Source organism: Gadus morhua, chromosome 9 (assembly GCF_902167405.1).
Source record: "Gadus morhua chromosome 9, gadMor3.0, whole genome shotgun sequence".
NCBI classification, from domain to species: Eukaryota; Metazoa; Chordata; class Actinopteri; order Gadiformes; family Gadidae; genus Gadus; species Gadus morhua.
In genome coordinates, this window is record NC_044056.1 from 11,518,911 (window position 1) to 11,537,123 (window position 18,213).

At 45.5% G+C, this 18,213-nt stretch overlaps 1 protein-coding gene across 1 annotated transcript; it reads right to left on the reverse strand.

Annotated features, from left to right (window-relative positions):
• Positions 1-100: 100 nt before the first annotated feature.
• On the reverse strand, positions 101-9,676 carry e2f4 (E2F transcription factor 4). The gene is made up of 11 exons (XM_030365289.1): positions 9,242-9,676; positions 6,247-6,356; positions 5,997-6,158; positions 5,028-5,071; positions 4,790-4,854; positions 3,267-3,434; positions 2,702-2,762; positions 2,270-2,440; positions 2,067-2,114; positions 1,779-1,823; positions 101-1,664 (listed from the first exon to the last, which is right to left on the reverse strand). Exons 1-11 carry the CDS (start codon positions 9,401-9,403, stop codon positions 1,549-1,551), a joined length of 1,152 nt encoding a protein of 383 aa, XP_030221149.1. The 5' UTR covers positions 9,404-9,676; the 3' UTR covers positions 101-1,548.
• Between the last annotated feature and the right edge of the window lie 8,537 nt (positions 9,677-18,213).

Consider the following 18,213-nt stretch of genomic DNA (forward strand, 5'->3'; position numbering starts at 1 on the left):
GTCGGTTATATAGTCACAATTGAGGGTACCATATAGTATAGTAAATTATAGAATAGTGTAAAGCATATCAGAGTACACACTGTACAATAAACGTAGAGCATAGAGCGTAAAAAAGTATTTATTGTGTTTCAGGTGAAGTGCCACTAGCGGCCTGGTAGGGGCGCTGCGGCGGGGTTCTGAGTGTGACCAGAGTCTGACAGAAGAAGCTTTCAAGGTCTCTGTATTAAGGACAGTCCCAACGTGATGTAAAGTGCAGTGATGAGAGCCTGCTGGGTTAAAAAACGGTTTCATACATCTTTCTACTTATTATTCAGAGCATGGGCAATATCCATAAAGCTAGCAGGTATATAAAAATAAATGCTATTCTATACAAGTCAGTTATACACAGCGTTGGAAAATAGTTGAAAACTGGTTCAATGCAAACTAGTTTCACAGCATGAAAAGTACAAAAGTTGTCAAACAATATTCAGCTTGTACGTTTTCACACAAACCGACGACATCAGCTGTACCTTTCATATGGGGGGGGGGATTTAAACGAAGCCTAAAGCCAGTCATGTGGCGTCGACATCACTTGAACTGGAATAAAATGTATAGATGATTCTACAAGCAGAAAAAATGCAAACTAAAAGAAATCTGTAGCACACTGGTTGACATCAGGACCCGAGTCACAGCATCAGCAGAAGGAAAGAACAACAAATCCACAGGAGGCACATCCATGATCCTTATGTCCTGATACACACGGTCCTTAGGAACCAGAAGCTTTACGTACAAACAGCAGCCGTTCAGGTGGGAGGCTCAGAACACACAACGGAGTCCGGCGAGGAGAGCAGGGGGGGGGGGGGGGGGGGGGGGGTCAGAGGGACTGGGGGAGGTCGACTGCTGAGGGGTCGTGGGGTGGAGGGAGGGACCGGTCTACTGCTCTTGGAGCGCTAAAGCTGGACCGCTAGCCGGCATCATTCAGCTGGCCTCCAGTGGAGACTGCGGTCCGAGCATCAGTGAGGCCTGACCCGTTCCGGCTGAACACACCCCCCCCCAGGGCCTTAAAACCAGCGGAGGATAAAACAAGCTTATCTTCACTACCTTGGATAAAGCAACACCTCATTTGGCAAATAGCAACGCTTTGGCCAACCCTGGACCCTGGACCCACACCCCTAGCACTGGGACCATGATCCCAGCACTGGGAACAGTTCTTCAGACCCTCTACAGAAGCACCTGCCTCGCTCTCTCGCCTTTGAACATTATTCCACTTTTGCCTCATATGCTGATAGTACAAAATATATATTCTCTATGTACATAAAGACAGTGTGTTTGGAGAGGGAGGCCAGCAGCCCGTGGTCACACGGGCTGCTGGCCTCTGATGGTACCTGACTTAAAATAGAGGTCCTGTTTCTAAAACATTGATGATGGGAGAAGTTCTGACACACACACACTTTTTTTTTTCTTTCTGTGATTAACTTCCATGGCAACGAGTGCGTGGGTTAAAAAAAAAAAAAAAAAAAGTCTATGTGTTCTCTGACATCATAGGGGACGGAGGTCAGGGGTCAGGGGTCAGAGGTTGAGGATGGGGACGTCGAAGAGGTCACACAGGCCCTCCGTTTCGTCCAGGTTGTAGATGTAGTCGTGGTCACCGGGCGGAGGAGAGAGACGCAGCAGGGGGGAGAACACTGGAGACCAAACACACACACAGAGAGGTTAGGGGACACACACACACACACACACACACACACACACACACACACACACACACACACACACACACACACACAGTGAGAACCTACCTTCTGAGGACATCAGGTCGTCCAACAGGTCTCCAGTCATGATTTCTGGTTGGTAGAAAGACAGAGAGGACCGGTTACATGGAGTTAGCTCCGAGATGTCTAAACCCAAACCAGTAGCCTAATACTTAATAGAGGGAGATATCTAGTCAGACAGCAAGAGAGAGAAAAAGACAGACACAGACAGAGAGACAAAAAGGAGAGGTCTAATACTAAAATGGCCACAACAATAACAATTTCAATTTGCTGCCTTTCACAACACAACTTGGAGCACAGTAGTAGGATTCTTACCTTTAGTTGGGTCGAACATGTCAGAGAGATCTTTAGGGAAGTCCAACACTAGGAGAAGAGAACAGGACGTGTGATGAGAACTGTTCTACATCCCCCTGTCTGGTCATAAACCTTATTCTTCACCTCTCTCACTACTCCACTTCATACAATCGTGAGTGTGAGCTATAAACTGTAGTGGTTATTAATACACAAACGTTGCTCACAATCAGACGGCTCGGACTTGATCGATTCAAACAGGACGGAGCCAGAGTGGGGGGCGGAGCCAGAGGAGGGGGCGGAGCCATCCAGGGAGGCAGAGGACTGGAGCTGTTGGCTTGGCGATGACGTCACCGCAGTGGGAAGGGCTGCAGAGAGTTGTGACGTCTTGCTAGCGTCTGGAAAGAGATGGTAGGCTCACTACAACCTCATACCTCCTTCATGGCATACACAACTATCAGGGATGCTCTACACAGGGGGCTTACAAAAGGGTTACAAACTGTAAATTTAAAAATGTTAATTTTATTAATATATTTTATTTTTAAGCGGTAAGGTTTTTTAAAATGGCTTGTAATGACTAATCACTCACACCTGGTGGTAGACTGGGGCCGTTAGACTGAGTCTGGCAAATAGGGCCACTGTGGGGGCGTGTCTCCTACCTGTGGAGGCCGTCTGATTGGCTGCTGGGGTGGGCGTGGCAGCACAGGGAGAATTTGTGATCTGTAGAGCAGGACAGAGAAATCACAAAATCAACAAAACCTCAAAGTCCGTACACAGTGGGAGCAGTCAAACTCAGATATCCTCCAACATTACTTTTGTTGCTTCACACACGTGTTGGAAGAATCTCATTCTGCAGCGTCGCCTCAGTTTGATTTGACCCTTACAGATCGCTGGAGCAATGTGAATGGTCTAACTCTTCTTTTGGATGGAAACTGAGTTGATCTTGCAGACCGCGATACTTCCACAACATAAGCATGGAAAGCAGCCGACCCATGTATCAGACTCCAATCCCTTCAGCAGACAGGGGGATCCATGCTGGGAGACATCACAGGTGTTTGATACCCGTGTGGTAACCCAGTTGAGGACCTGTGAGGTGGCTACAGACCCCCCAGTGAGGTGGCTACAGACCCCCCAGTGAGGTGGCTACAGACCCCCCAGTGAGGTGGCTACAGACCCCCCTGTGAGGTGGCTACAAACCCCCCTGTGAGGTGGCTACAGACCCACCTGTGCGTGCGCTGTGGGGGCCGGGAGGTTCTGGAGGACGTCTTCGGGAGGGGGCACGGGGAGGACCACAGGGGACTGGCTGCTAGGGTCCTTGTTGACCAGCAGCACCTCGATGGGGCCGGACGAGCTCTTCAGACGGATCTGGTACTTCCTCGGCCCGTTGTGGATCTAGGAAACAAGGAAACAGTCTGGAGATATACCTCAAAACAGTCAACCATAGCTTCTTTTTTTTTATGCTTCCAAAATATTTTGGAATATTTTTAATATTTTGGAACGATCGACCATCGTTAAAGCCATCGGGGTTCTTTTCTGCTGATTGCACATGTTGAATCCGCCATGACCAAATCGGTCCTACTGCCTTTTCTGCCGACGATCGGCAGTCGGAATGGTGAGTCAGGGCCATAATGCAGAGTATATCTGCATTATCAGATATCAGCTCCATCCTCAGTAGGGGTCTGGGGTCTATTAGAACTTAAGCTTAAAGGGATACTTCACCCATTCAGAACCGGCGTTCTATCATTATAAAATCGCTATAGGTTTTTAACCCAGTCTAACCCAGTCTTCCCTTGGCCAAGCTTTCCTGATCTAATTTTTTCCCGAGATGACGTCAAATGACGCGTTAGACGTCACCTTGGGAGAACTTTGCTTGCCTGCTAGAAGGGCAGAGGACTACAAAACACTGGTTCCGCAAATTTGTGAGCCCACCAATAAGGAATGAGGGGGGGCGGGAGCTCGAGTACGAGATGTAAACACAATTTCCGCCATCTTTCTTCACCGCTTAGATAGAGAACAAAATTTCAATGTCAAACAGCCGAAGTGGATTTTGAAAATCTATTGTTGGATTTGGACATTCAGGGCTATTAGTACGAGCCAGAATACAGCCAGGAAGAATTGACACCAATAGAAAAAGAAGGCTGCTGCGGCTGCAGCTGAACAAGCCTTGCCTGTTGCCGAGGACGAGGAGCGCGCCGGTTTGCTCTGTGCGCCTATAGACACTAACACAGAGTCCCTGCGCTGCAGCGGATTTCAGCGATGCCAGTTTCTTCTAGAATAAATGGCTGAATCTGGCGACGACGGGGCCATGTGTGTAACCTGTCACCCAGGCTTTACGCCTCATCTGAACAGTTTGCTATTGGATACATATTTCCGGACCCAGAAAGTGAACTGGAAAAAACGAGGGCAGAAGTCTAAACTAGTCAACGTATCAAGGGGAACATGTTTACACAAAGTTTGCTCACACTAGGGCCATGGGTCCTTACTTCTGAGCAAGAGAGACACTTTCTGCCTTTTCTCAGGATAAACCGATTTAATTTTTTTTTGCCCATTTATAATACATAGAATTATTTACTTCATATAACCTTCATATCTCCACCGGTGAGTTATCCCTTTAAAGTGGCAGCGTGGTATTGGGTTAAAGTCCCCTGCCTGCTTACTCGGATGGGCTACACCTGCACTTAGGGGACAAGGACACCTCAGCGCGCGCACGCACGGACGCACGCACGCACGCACACACACACACTTACAGGCTCGGGGACGGGGACCTCTAGCTGGGTCCCGGTGGGGGCCCGGATCGCCAGCAGAGTTTCCCCTGCAGACAGAAGGAGGGGGCATCATTAATATCATAATCACATACAGATATGAACATAATCACAACACGTTTGACGTTTGTTAACAAAACACACTTTACAATGGGATAATTAAACAGAGCAAAACTAGACCAATAAAGTTGCGTTCCTACTGTAGACTGTGTGTTGTGTTTACCTTTGAAGGCGCCGCAGAGGTCCTCGTGTCGAACATAAGCCATTGTATGTCTGCGTTAAAGTCATCAACACAATGTGGACCAACGGGTGGTTCAAAGGTCACCCCCCCGGAGCTGGGTTCACTGGTCTGAGTTGGCAGGGTTCACTGGTCTGAGTCATCCGGTCTGCCTGACCTAGTCTCCCAAGACCCCCCCCATATAACGAACCTCAGTCTGACCTCGGCGAGGCAGCCATTGTTTACCAAATGTGGGCACAGCCTTACATTGTTAAAAGACTCAAGCCAATCAAATACACTCACCCCTACACTCTTCACTCTCACCGAAAGCAGTTGGAAGTAAAAACATGTTCTCACCTAAGAAAAGCTTTCCGTGCAGATCTCTCTTAATATAATTCAATATCTCTCAACATTCGAATAATCTAAACCGGGTTAAAAACGCTTTGATTGTTACTCTCCTAAAGCGATTCTACCGTTCTAATGTGAACATCCACTGGACCTGGTCGGACCTCTGATATGTCCTGGTACTTTTAGTACCAGGACCAATGCCAACCCTATGCTGGTGCGGGGCAGGTGCTGGTTCCGTGTTGTTTCTAAAAGCCAACTCCCCAAGAAGCATCGTGATTTTCCACCGACTTTAGGGCTAGAGTAGAGCCACGTTGATGGGTTAGAAAATACAACCTTGTTGTCCTAGCAACACGTCAAGACGTTGAAATTAACGCGTTAGAATCAAGCTAACTGAGTACTAGACGGACCAGCGTGGAGTTGGAACCTGTTGGTGTGGCCCGGAGCCAGGATTATTTATGTGGAAAAGCCAAGAAGCGGTTCAAGATTGGCACGGGCTCCGAAGCAGCACAGGAACCACGTGGTGGAAAAGGGGTAAGAGAGACCCAGGAGGTGGAGTGGGGCCAGGGGCCTGAGGTGGGGCCAGGGGCCTGAGGTGGGGCCAGGGGCCACAGCGACCCTGAAGGATATGGGCTGTTGTGCGAGTCGTCGGTGACGTTCTTGATGCTCTGCTGAACCCAGACCCTCTGCTGGTCCAGCTCCTGTTCCCTCACTGCCAGGTCCTTCAGCTCTGCCTTCAGGTCCAGCAACTTGTCCGCGATCTCCCGGGTGTTACAGCCCGGACCCACACCCCTGAGGACACAAACGTGGTGAGACACACACACACACACACACACACACACACACACACACACACACACCCACACACACACACACTCACTTCCACTGGATACTGTTCTTGGACTTCTTCTCGATGAGGCCGATGCCCTCAAGCACGTTGGTGATGTCATAGATACGCCGCTTCTGTCTGACTGCCAGCGTATCGGCCGCCTGCACACAGACCACCGACAAAACCACACATACAACCAGCTCATTGGTCGATCCCATCCACCAATCACACCCTCATTTTATCCCCTGATCACATGATCCCCTGAACGATCACATGATCACAGCCTCTGCTATCCTCCACACTTCCAGTGTAGTCCAGCAGTACATGGCAGGGCTCCAGACAAACACTTGTCACTAAGAGCACTGTGGCCCCCAACTGAAAACTTTAGGGGCACAACAAGAAATTTTAGGACACACTTTAAATCAACATGCCAAACAAATATTCACATTTCTCCTAATTGTCACTGTATTACTAATAAATAGTTTGATAATAGATGCAGAAAATGCATTGTGCCGTTTCGAATTCAGTATCACATTTATTGTGATTCCCATCTATCCCAACGGTTTCCACGTGTGCATGCATGCGTTCGACGAGCACGGGAGTGCGCCCGCTTGTCGTCGTGCCGCTTGACAGGACGCTATGCCTCATCCCTGCCCGCTTGCCTCTCCATTGAGAATGCATTAGCAGGCGCGACAAACACCTCCCGTGTGAAAAGCCCTTTATGGCACCCGAACCCTGCATGGGTTCGGGTCGGGAGTCTATATCAATTTATAGCGGGTCTGGTCGGGTGCGGAATGTAATTCGCGCTACTGTCGGATGCAGTTTTTAGTATTGCGGGTACGGGCACGGGTTTGCAAAAGAGCCGTGCAGGGCTCTGAATACCAGAGAAAAAGGATAAGGGTTACTAGAATCCGGGTTGGAGTCCCAGAGAAAGTACCAAGTTCCTTTAGGTCGGGTTGGAATCCCGACGCTGATACCAGAGAGACTGTGGATCTGATCTTAAATACATTGCACTTTCTATTTTACTCATTTCTTTGCATATGTTTTCTTTTACTTATGTATTATTTTATTTTATTGTATGACAATGTTTATATGTGAAGCACTTCGAGTCTGCCTTGTGTAGGAAAAGTGCTATATAAATAAAGTTGCCTTGCCTTGCCTAGCACTGGCACACTAGCCAAAGGTCGGAAGTACGAGTCAATAGTTTGCTCGCTCTTTGTTCAAATGCACGTAGCAGGTTGTCAAATCTTTCTCCTTCTCACAGACGTTTACGCGCGCTAGATGATCTCAAGGACTCTCCCCCTCCACACATTAGCCACTAACAGTGGCCATTCCCCATCGTTCTCACACTCATTGGCCTGCTACAGATTCCGGATTTACTGACGGGCCCCTTCCACGTTTAACGTGTCAAAATCTAAAAAATAAAAAGGGCAAATTCACTGGTCGCACATGGGCAACAAGATGTCAAATTCAGTCGCACACTCAAATTTTGGTTGCAAAATGCGACCTTTTGTTCGCAGTCTGGAGCCCTGCATGGTACAATAGTCTGGTTGTGACCAACTTCAACTGGTAGTAAAAGGTTCTTGGTTTGAACCGCAGTCTACCTGCGAGCAAGATGACCCCCTAGTGTCTAACCTCTACCTGCTCCTTAATGACATGGATGGATTTCAATGCAAGTCTCTTTGCTAATGACTTCCTGGTCCCTCCTTGGGTAACATCTGAATGCTCAGCAGACCAACCTTAACTACATGTCAGTCACTGATAACTCCAGTCATCCAATAGGATCCCTCTGCTGAGACTGTTCAGATAAGGTCCAATCAGCTCATGCCTTGTTTAACCGCTTATTTATATTGAACCCCCATTTTACAAACGATATATTGTGACACAGCATGATGTGGAGTCACAATGATTCACATTTTATCTCAGTTCTTCCACAAATGTACAGTTTGGGATGTTTCGTTTGAGTGACGGCCTGTGAGTTGACCACGATAAAGAGTCACGCTGCTGTCACGACACCCCACAGGGCAAACAAAACTATCTTACATCTTATCCAAATCCATTTTGATGCCGTCTGGATTGTTGTTCAAATATAGCAGTCAGGGTAATAGTCTCTGAATGAGGCGTAACGTGCAGGGGGAATAAGTAACCGTGAAACCAAAACCGAAAGTAAACGTCAGCCAATGGAAGTCTGACGTTTCATTGTAGATTCAAACGACTGGGTTGTCAATTCAAAAACCTGACCGGTTAATTGTGTCCTAAATTATCCATACCACTTAGGGGATCAAATATGTCCCTGGTTAAAGGGCGGCTCTATGACGTGTAGTAGGTTCCCAAAAACACGGGGAACCATCAACGCAAAAGCCTCTTGGCAAATATTCGTTATACCAGATTAAAATCTGTTACAAAACAACCCTAGTCCGTCAGAACAGGACGCATGAAGGGTCCGAGAAAAATAAACTGATCAGTGATCAGCAGAGCTGCTCATGTGTGAGCAGGAGCTGATCAGCAGAGCTGCTCATGTGTGAACACCCGACCGGTTCCCCACAATAGATGACCCAGTTTGTAAACTTCGGCTCAGCGGGGGGTCGGGTAAAGGAAACTTTCCCCAACTCCTGCCGCTGATTTTAGGAGCGCATGTGGAAGTCTTCCTCTGGACCCCTGTTCACTAGTGTTGAAATACACACTAGTGTCGAGTTCACCACAGAACCAAACGTTACAAGGGAGGCTCTCCATTCAAACCGACACACGGCCAGCTCATAGGCTTGCTGGCTAGGCTAATGTAATGCTACAGTGCTAATGCCATACTTGAGTGGAAGTGCATTGCTGAAGTGCTAAAGCAATGCTACAGTGCTAATGCAATGCTAAAATGTTTGTGCAATTCTATGGTGCTACTGCATTACTTCCGTGCAAGTGCATTGCTGAAGTGCTAAAGCAATGCTAACGTGCTAAAGTGCTAGTGCAATGCTAAAGTACTAACGCAATGCTAATGGACAGGTTCAAAAAATGACATCCGCGTGCTGACAACAAACAATGGGCTCGTTCTCACCGCCTTGAGGTCCAGTACGCCGTCCTTCGCCTCCTGCAGCAAAGTCACGAATTTGGTGGTGAGCAACCCGAGGCTCTTCTCATGTCGGCTTGGGGTCTGGGGCTGGAGCGGGTCCCCCAGCGGCCCCAGCTCGGTTCTGCTCGCCGACTCGAGCTCCATCATCTGGGAGCTGCCCCGCAGGTCTGCCCGGTGCAGCCGGAGTTAAGTGCTGCTCCACCCGGCGCTCCGTCCCTGCCCTCCGCGGACCGTGCGCTTCACCCGAGACGGGAGCAGCGTGTACTGCCTGTACTATCACCGTATAACGGACCGATCCGGTCCGGAGTTCCCCGCCTTGTGAGCTCCGTAAGCAGGCCGTGAGCAGACGGAGAGCCGTTGAACACGCGAGGTCTGCTGGGACGCTGAGCTGACTGAGGGGCCGTCCACAACAAGATCGCGCATCCACCAAACGCACAACTCAAGTTGTCCGTAGAGAAAAGCACAAATAAAACCATGCACTTCCAAGTAAAACATACGCACACAAATGTATATATAAAATGTTCAATAAAAAAAAAAAATCCGGTTTATATAGTGGGAATATAGGAAACTTTTCATTTTAACATTCAGACATGTTGCAAAAGTTACTAGCCGCAGCGTCACTTCTTATGACACCACTAGTCCAGTGGAATTATATTTAGTTTGAGCTGAGTTTCAAGGTCAATATGACGCAATGTCATTATATTAATGTAAAGTCTAATTTGTGAAACTAATTCCCACCTGAATAGCTGTGGGTTTGAGTCTGCCTGCGGTGCCAAGGTACAGCCGACAGAGGGCAGCGCTGGCTTTCCCTTCACTGACATGGAGTCACTCTGGAAAATGCTACCTTTCTAGATTGCCAACAAACACATGAGAGGTTCCCTTTATGGATCACGAACAAACACAGGATATGAAGATGGCAGTGGGGGACCTGACAGACAGCTGGGAACTCATGGGTGGATCACGGCTCTTTAAAGTTCAGGTCTGTTGTGCCGGACAAGTGTGTTTACCTTCGTTTTAGATATCTACACGGGATAAACACACACTGTGCACAAAGATAAAAACGTTAATAACAAACTTGATCAGTAAAGGGGTTGAATTTGTGGTTACGGTTCTAGTTCCAGAGCCGAGGTCTGGTGGGAGGGAAGTAGCAGAACTTCCCCATCTTTCCAGTGAGGGGGAAGTCAGAGGGCAGAAGGGGCAGTTTCTGATCACAGGGACGGACACCATTCAGGAACCGGTCGCCATAGAAACCAGCGTCCTTCCAGAGCCCAGAGACATGTTCTTCAGAGAGAAGAAGGTTCTATGTTCAATACAGCACTGTAGTCTTCAATAGTATAGAGGATATGCACATATTTCAGCTTAAGTCTACTCCCCAATTAACAATTTAAAGAACAATTCTTTACTTTGGGATTGCAACTGAAAGAAAACCGGCCAGATTAATCTTAAAAATATAGAATATAGGATAGAATGAAACTCATTCATAAAATTATCATTGCTCATCCTAGTTAGTGAATCTGCTGTGAATATAATAAGTAATATGACGTTGTATGGAAAGAACAATAGTGTTCAGGCCTCCAAACGAGTGATGTGGGTGGTCCTGTCAGTGTATACCTTGCACCTGCAAAAGACTCGCATCTTTATGCAAGTCAGATGAATAACGGAAAAAATGGCAATTGCTAATGCAAGTAGGCCTACACATATTATGGCTATACATTACAAAAAATGGGACCAGTGATGTAGAATACCAGACCCTTGTGTCTAATAGACAATTGAGAAAACCAGGATGCAGACCAGGCAAGCACACTGTAGCACTGAACAACAGGCATCAGGACAAATAGCTTAGCTTATGTTCGCATCAAAGCCTTTTGATTTTCTGTTAAGGGAGATGGTAATTACTTCGGTCTATGTTGTGCTAAGAAATGTACAGTATGTATTAAGCAATGGCGGTTGAGTGACGCCCGGGGCGGCATTATTTCATGACACATGGGGGGCGGCACGAGCACTTAAAAAATATATATCATCTGCGTCGCAAAGCAGTTTTCTATGATCTATCATATCACTGGGTGGGGAATAGGCATTTTGGCAGTGGCGGTTTTAAGATAGAGGCATAGGTAGGCGGACGCTTGGGTCCCCCATAGTGGAAAGAAAATCATCATGTTTCTTTTTGTACAAAAACAGAAACGAGGAAAGACATGTCTAAATGTGAAAATAAAATTAAGGGTTAGAAAAAGGGTTATGAAATAAAGTTACCCAAGCAGCTCAAATAAAAGAAAAAATAGAAAAAGACGCCAATTAGTATTTGGCAACGCTGCCAAAGATGACACACTTTTTTACGGCTACTGTTGGGGATACAGACAGGAAAAACAACTTCCAAAGCGTTAAACATGCCATTACAGCGGTAGCCGCAGCTAGCTGTGAAGTGGCGCTAGGTGAAGACCTGTGAGAAGACGTCAATAAGTAGGAAGCGTGCATGTGGAGAACAATCTATCTTTTCTCTCTCATAAGGCATTTTTACACTGCCAAATATGCCGTCTTATGCACTCCTTTTTTGCAGCATGGTCCGCGCGTTTACGCTGCCCGAGGTTAATCGCCTGCTTGAGCTAGCACCCCAATTTACCTTCCCGGACCCTACACACATTGGCGGTTTATTGGGTTTCATTCTGTAAATACCACGGCTCCGCGGTTCCAGGGGAGGGGTGGCTTGGGTAGAGGTGTTTCTGCACCGTCTCCACAGAGACAATGCAGCAGGGATGGAAATTACGCCGGGGACGCGTCCCCACCAGATTTCGTCAAGAATCATTTTGACGAAAACGTGAAAACGTGGATTTCTGCCGCTGTTGATAAAATACCGGCACTATCATTTGCGTCAGTAAATGCGCCGGGTATTTGTGTTACGCAGACAAATGCGCCCACATCATTTAAACAAACCGGGCACTCACGAGGAAAGCTGGAGGTTGACTGTTTGGATGAAGGAATAATCCATGGATGTGAACTGTACATACAAATTTGAGGTACCGGTATATTAAATTTCCTTTGTGTAAGTTTCACTCAAAAATGACCATATTTTCCCTTTTTTTTATTTACACAGTTACTGAAACACATTGGTACAACATGTACTAGATCAATAATATGAGAAATGTACCACTTTTTCGGCAGCACTAAATTATGTCACCTCAGTTTCATGGACCAATAAAATTGTATAAATTGTATCAACATAAATTTTTATTAATGTATGTTCATGCAAAAAAATCAACAAGTACAACATGTACTAGCACTTTCAGGGACCAATAATTTTTTATAAATCTTCTGATGCAAAAAAATCTTGTTGTTCTGATGCAAAAAAAAGGGTGCTAATTTTCAGTAAAAAACAAAGAGCTGGCATTATTTTATCAGCTGAGGGCGTTTTCATTGCCATAACAACGTGAGCTAATCAACAAGTAGGCCTACAACATGTTCTAGAACAGTGATTCTCAATAATTTTCTGTCATTCCCCCCTAGGCGCCCTCCCTGAATTGAAATAAACTACTATTGAGAACCTGCTAATATTTATTTATTTAGATTAATAGAATTGGCGGAGATAACATCTGCAACAACTTAAAGACAATTTCCAACTTCAGTTTATTAACTCAATTTGTAACTTTTAAACAAGACTGCTAAGTCTGTGTGAATCTCAAAACAGAGAAACAAGAGCAAATGATTCACTGGGGTTTGCATTTAATTATATAATAATATATGTTCATCTTTCAAGCACCAATAAAGACACCAAGTCCCTCTGTCATGACGCTGTAACATCAAAATTCTTGTAAAACTTCTGACCTTTGGTATTATGTTTGTTTAAAATAAAATAAGTAACTTATTAAAATAAATAAATAAATAAGACACTAATGCCGCTTTTCCACCGCACATGTAGCTCGACTCGACTCGACTCGACACGACTCGACACGGTAGCAGCACGGGTCGTTTTCCACCGCAAATAGTACCTCCTGGACGTGGGCAGGGTCGGCTGCGCGAAAGGGCCGTGACGTATTTTTGTACGGGACGCAAACAACACCTACGCAACCCACACATGGACATAACCCACAAAACAACAATGGAGGACATCGATGCGATGGTATTCGTGCTGCTCGGTCTGGTGCTTTTTGTCAGACACAAAAGAGAAGAGAGTCAGAGAAGGCATGTCGCTCTCGTGACTTCGTCACACTCTCTGGCCAATCAGTGGCCGGCCGTCTGCCGACGTCACCTTTTAGCATCGGCTCAGCTCGCTTGGAACCTAGAGTGAGGCGGTACTAAAAAAAGCAGCCACTTCAGGTACCAGATACCATGTTTTCGCGGTGGAAACGGCAAAAATGCGAGCTGAGTCGAGTCGAGTCGAGTCGAGCTGGTACCATGCAGTGGAAAAGCGGCATTAGTCCCGTCTGCTGCTCGCGCCCCCCCGACACCTTTTATCAGCTGAGGGCATTTTCATGAGTCTCATAGTATTAGAACATGTGGTACTTGTTGATTAGCTCAGTTGTTATGGCAATGAATACGCCGTCAGCTGATAAAATAATGCCAGCGTTTTTTTTCAACTGAAAATTAGCACCCATGTCAACTTTTTCTGATCCTTGCACCCTATCATGCTTATCATGCTACGCATCATTACAAGCCTTTGCCGACTAAACCATGAAGCAATTCAAGAGGAGGCATAGATAGAATCAACTGTCATTTAATACATCTGACAGATTATGTCAAGGTTTTAAAATGAATATTATTATTACATGGTCATGTTATTACACAGCTGGAAATCGTGGATTTTCTGATAGAGATTAGCTAGCCTTTTTGACAGACAAAGCAGCAGAAACTATGTTAGGTGCGCTCATGCTGCATTTTTGGTTTTGTCAAACAGGAGTCCCCCACCCACAAATCAGAGGTTAGAGATTCCTGCAGGATGGTTGCGCTCGATTTCACTAGCCCATTTGAGCCTGTTCATTAGTGTACAACAGGCATCTCCAAACGGCGGACCGCGGTTTCTTACGGCTGTTCAGAGTGCCCCATCCTTAGCCATTGATGAGTCTTCAGATGTAACGGATAATGCCCAGCTTTTGGTTGTGCGATTGTTTTATCAAGACAAGAAAGAGATCTGTGAGGACCTGTTGGGTCTAACACCACTTGTGACACTGTTTTGCTTACTTGAAATGAAGGCCTAATGCTCTTTTTTTGTGTTTATTTGAAATGTAGGCCTGGTGTACCTGTTTTGCTTACTTGAAATGTAGGCCTAATGCACTTTGTGTTTACTTGAAGTGTAGGCCTAGTGTTCCTGTTCTGCTTACTTCACATGTAGGCCTTATGCACTTTTTGTTTACTTGAATTGCAGGCCTAATGTACCTGTTTTGTTTACTTGAAATGTTAATTTGCTTTACTTTGTCTTACTAGTCTTTCATGGTTAAAAGTAAGCTATTTGGAAATTGAAAATAAATACACCTGAAATGATAAGGTAATATGCCGTGTTGATTGTATTTGACAAAAGAAGGCTATTATGACGTGGTAGATTCGGACCTTTCTTGGAAGGAATTTTTAGTAACTGGACCTTGTTCAATTTTAATTGAAGACCCCTGGTGTACAACATCCGTTCTCTCATTGCGTAAAAAAAAAGAGGTTGAATATGAGATTTGAGGACGAAACGAAAGGGTGGGCTAAGGCAAGTTTTGGGTGGGCTTGAGCCCACCCAAAAGAGGTCTAGCTTCGCCACTGATCACCAGTACACTGAATTAACCCGTTGAGCCACTGACATGCCTGAACTGCATGAAGCCTCATTCACATTGTGAAAATGTCGATTGATAAGCACACAACATCAAGAAAACTCCAAGCACACATTTCACAAGTGAATAAAGGGCTTTCTTAAAAGAGTACAGATCTGAAAATGTGCACTGTTAATGGTATCCACCTAATGATAGCCGTATGGTAGTTATACAATAACAAAATGGTCATATAGGCAAAATGGGTTGAGACTGTGGACGTTTGGCTTTTCTATGAAATTGTGGGAAAAGTAAACATTTTTAGAGCAGAAGACCAGGGTAAAAAGATGCATCTGATTTTAGAGATTAATACGATGTAAGAATTTTGAGTCCAGGTCAATCTCGCAAGGAGAAATAAGGCTAGTTCATAATTTTTTTAAATGGCGCCATCTTTGGATGCAGTACCACAATTTGGGTTTCTTAGTAGTGGGGGGTAATGGTATCCACCTAATAATAGTTGCATGTTTTTTTATACAATAACAAAATGGTCATATAAGAAAAATGGGCTAACTGCTCCAACTTTATTGGCCAATATTTCTCAAATGGAACTAAGTAAAACAAATTCTGTTTGATGGTTTTTGTGAGGCTTGGTCTAAAGATTTTATGTGGCGATTTTGGTGAATTTTGGATTATTTTTGTAGCCTGTGAATCTTTTTATCATGTTTAGCTTTAATATGAAATTTTGGGAAAAGTATACATTTTTAGGGCATGAATTTTATAAATGCGTCTGATTCTAGAGATTAATATTCGGACAGAATTTTGAGTCCAGGTCAAACTGCTGAGGAGAAATAAGCCTAATGCATGATTTTTTACAATAGCGCCACCTTTGGGTGCAGTACCACAAATGTGGGTTTATGGGTAGAGGGGGTTATTGGTAACCATACCTGAAATTTTTGAAGAGTTTTTGACTTACGGTATAGGCTGCAGTATGACTTTTACAGAATTTTAGAAAAAAACAAAACGTTACAGAAACAATAAGGGCCAAGCAGCTTTGCTGCTCGGACCCCTAATTATTCATCTTGGCAATATTTGCTAAGTCTATGGCTTTTTGTGATGTTTTTCTAGGTATATGACTGTTCGTAGGGGTTTACCCTAACTACTTGTCTTGCTGATTATATTGATATTGATTTGATCTTGAAAAAATAGTGCTGGTTTTCCTGGCTTTCTGGCAAAGACAGGGATTATCTGAAGCCTTATTCTCTTTTGGGTTCCATCGTGACCATTAGTTTGTGTCGTGCTACCCTTTGTGTGCTCTCTGCTTTCCATCTTCATTTTGGAGTAAAGAAGTGTATGAAGGGTTTAAAGGGGACGTTTTTTTTTCTAATCTCCAACATTTACTTCAGCGTAGTTTAGCTTTACCTGCCTATTCACCATTCAGTCTGTGCATTATTTTTCTCCGTACTCTTGTAAAGATCACGTAGAACATTTTCCATTGACGTCAGATTCATCAGAACATATTAAACCACACTGAGAAACAGCCAACAATACAGAAAACTATAGTAAAGATCTAAGTTTCAAACAAAATACTGATGTAGTCCTGTTTACTTAGACTGCTCGTTAATTTTCTGCACAAAGTACAACAAAGAGTGAGTGTGTGTGTGTGTGTGTGTGTGTGTGTGTGTGTGTGTGTGTGTGTGTGTGTGTGTGTGTGTGTGTGTGTGTTTGTGTTCTGAGGAGACTACTCAGTAGATTAGCTTTACCTGCCTATCCACCATACAGTCTGTAAAAATTTTTTCTCTGTTCTCTTTTAATGATTAGATGAGGTGGGCCCCATATATATGTTCGCCTTGGGCTCCCAATTTGCTAAATTTGCCACTGCATATTGGCGCCCCTCCGGCTGCAGGCGCTCCTGCTTGCTGAGAAGGTGCCTTGCACAGAAGCTGTGTGACAAGGGGAAATGGGAGGGGGGCGCGGGGGGAAAGCTCACCTCTGCGTCTTCCCAAATGGAACGGACATAATTCAAATGTAGAACCGCCACTGGTATTAAGCGTAAATTTCCTCAGCACACATGAAGAAATGACTCCGGCAGGACGGTCAATGGGTCTTTTATTTTTTTGCCGATTGCCAAATGCAGTGGCCCGTTACTACATGCCCCACCATGGGAATGTGGAATGGGAGTGGATTTAAGTGTGCTGAGCCGGATTTCGCCCACCACAACCCAGGCCCCTACCTGCTAAGTTTCTGCTTTGTCTTGTAAGTAACCGACACTACGGGATGAGATATGTCCAACCTGGGGAATTGTATAGTCCCTGTGGTCTAACGTTGGTGTGCTGTTGGTATTCTGTATCTGACATATGTGTGTCATTCTTTAAATCCTAAAGCAGGGAGCACCAGAAAAGAGGGTTACCATACCGACAAACTAAATGCATTACCGTTTTATGAAGGAAATGCTTGCATTTACTACATGGGGGACTCCTGACATTTTGTTTGTAACAGGTTCATTCACCTGTCTGAACACGTGAGTTTTCAGCCTGCAGCGGAACAGGGGCTTGGTTTCTGGAAATACAAGCTCAACAAAAGCACAGATTTTGTGGAGCGGGCTGGGGTGTGTGGTTTCCCCCTGCCCTGGATGCAGGAGGGGCTGGACCGTAGTGGGCAGCCTGGGGCAGTGGTTTTCTAACTTTTTCTACGAGTGTCCCACCTCTAAGATTTTTTACCCCCTTCTGTTTTTTATTTAATTGTTTTCATTTTCTGAGTACTCCAAAGTACCCCTAGGGGTTAACGTATCCCCATTTGAGAACCACAGGGCTGGGGTGTAGAATTTCACCCTGTCCTATGGGTGGACTGGAGCTGTCCCCCGTACTGCAGGCGAGTAAGAAAGGGAGAGGTGTGGGAGGACTGGAGCAGGTTGAAGACCAGTCGAGGGGCTGCATTCTGGATGAGCTGCAGAGGAAGAGTGGTGCAGACCAACCAGAAGATCGCAGTGATCTAGACGTGAGATGACAAGAGCCTGGGCCAGAACCTGGATGGCCTTCTGGGTGAGGAACGGACGTATCCTCCTGATGTTGTGGAGCATGAATCTGCAGAGCGAGTCACAGCCACCACAGAGTTGTTGACATTGATGGAGAGGTGGATAGGAGATGCCTTCCCTGGAAGGAAGAGCATCTCAGTCTTGTCCAGATTGAGGAGGTGCGTCAAAATCAAGGGTGGGTGTAACGCACATAGAATATATAATAAAGATGA

Coding starts and splice junctions, on each gene's coding strand:
- e2f4 (XM_030365289.1), bottom strand. CDS start 9,403: ATGATGGAGCTCGAGTCGGCGAGCAGAACCGAGCTGGGGCCGCTGGGG. Junction 2,441..2,701: donor CAATCAGACGGCCTCCACAG/GTAGGAGACACG, acceptor ATCTCTTTCCAG/ACGCTAGCAAGACGTCACAA. Junction 1,665..1,778: donor CGACCTGATGTCCTCAGAAG/GTAGGTTCTCAC, acceptor TTTGGTCTCCAG/TGTTCTCCCCCCTGCTGCGT.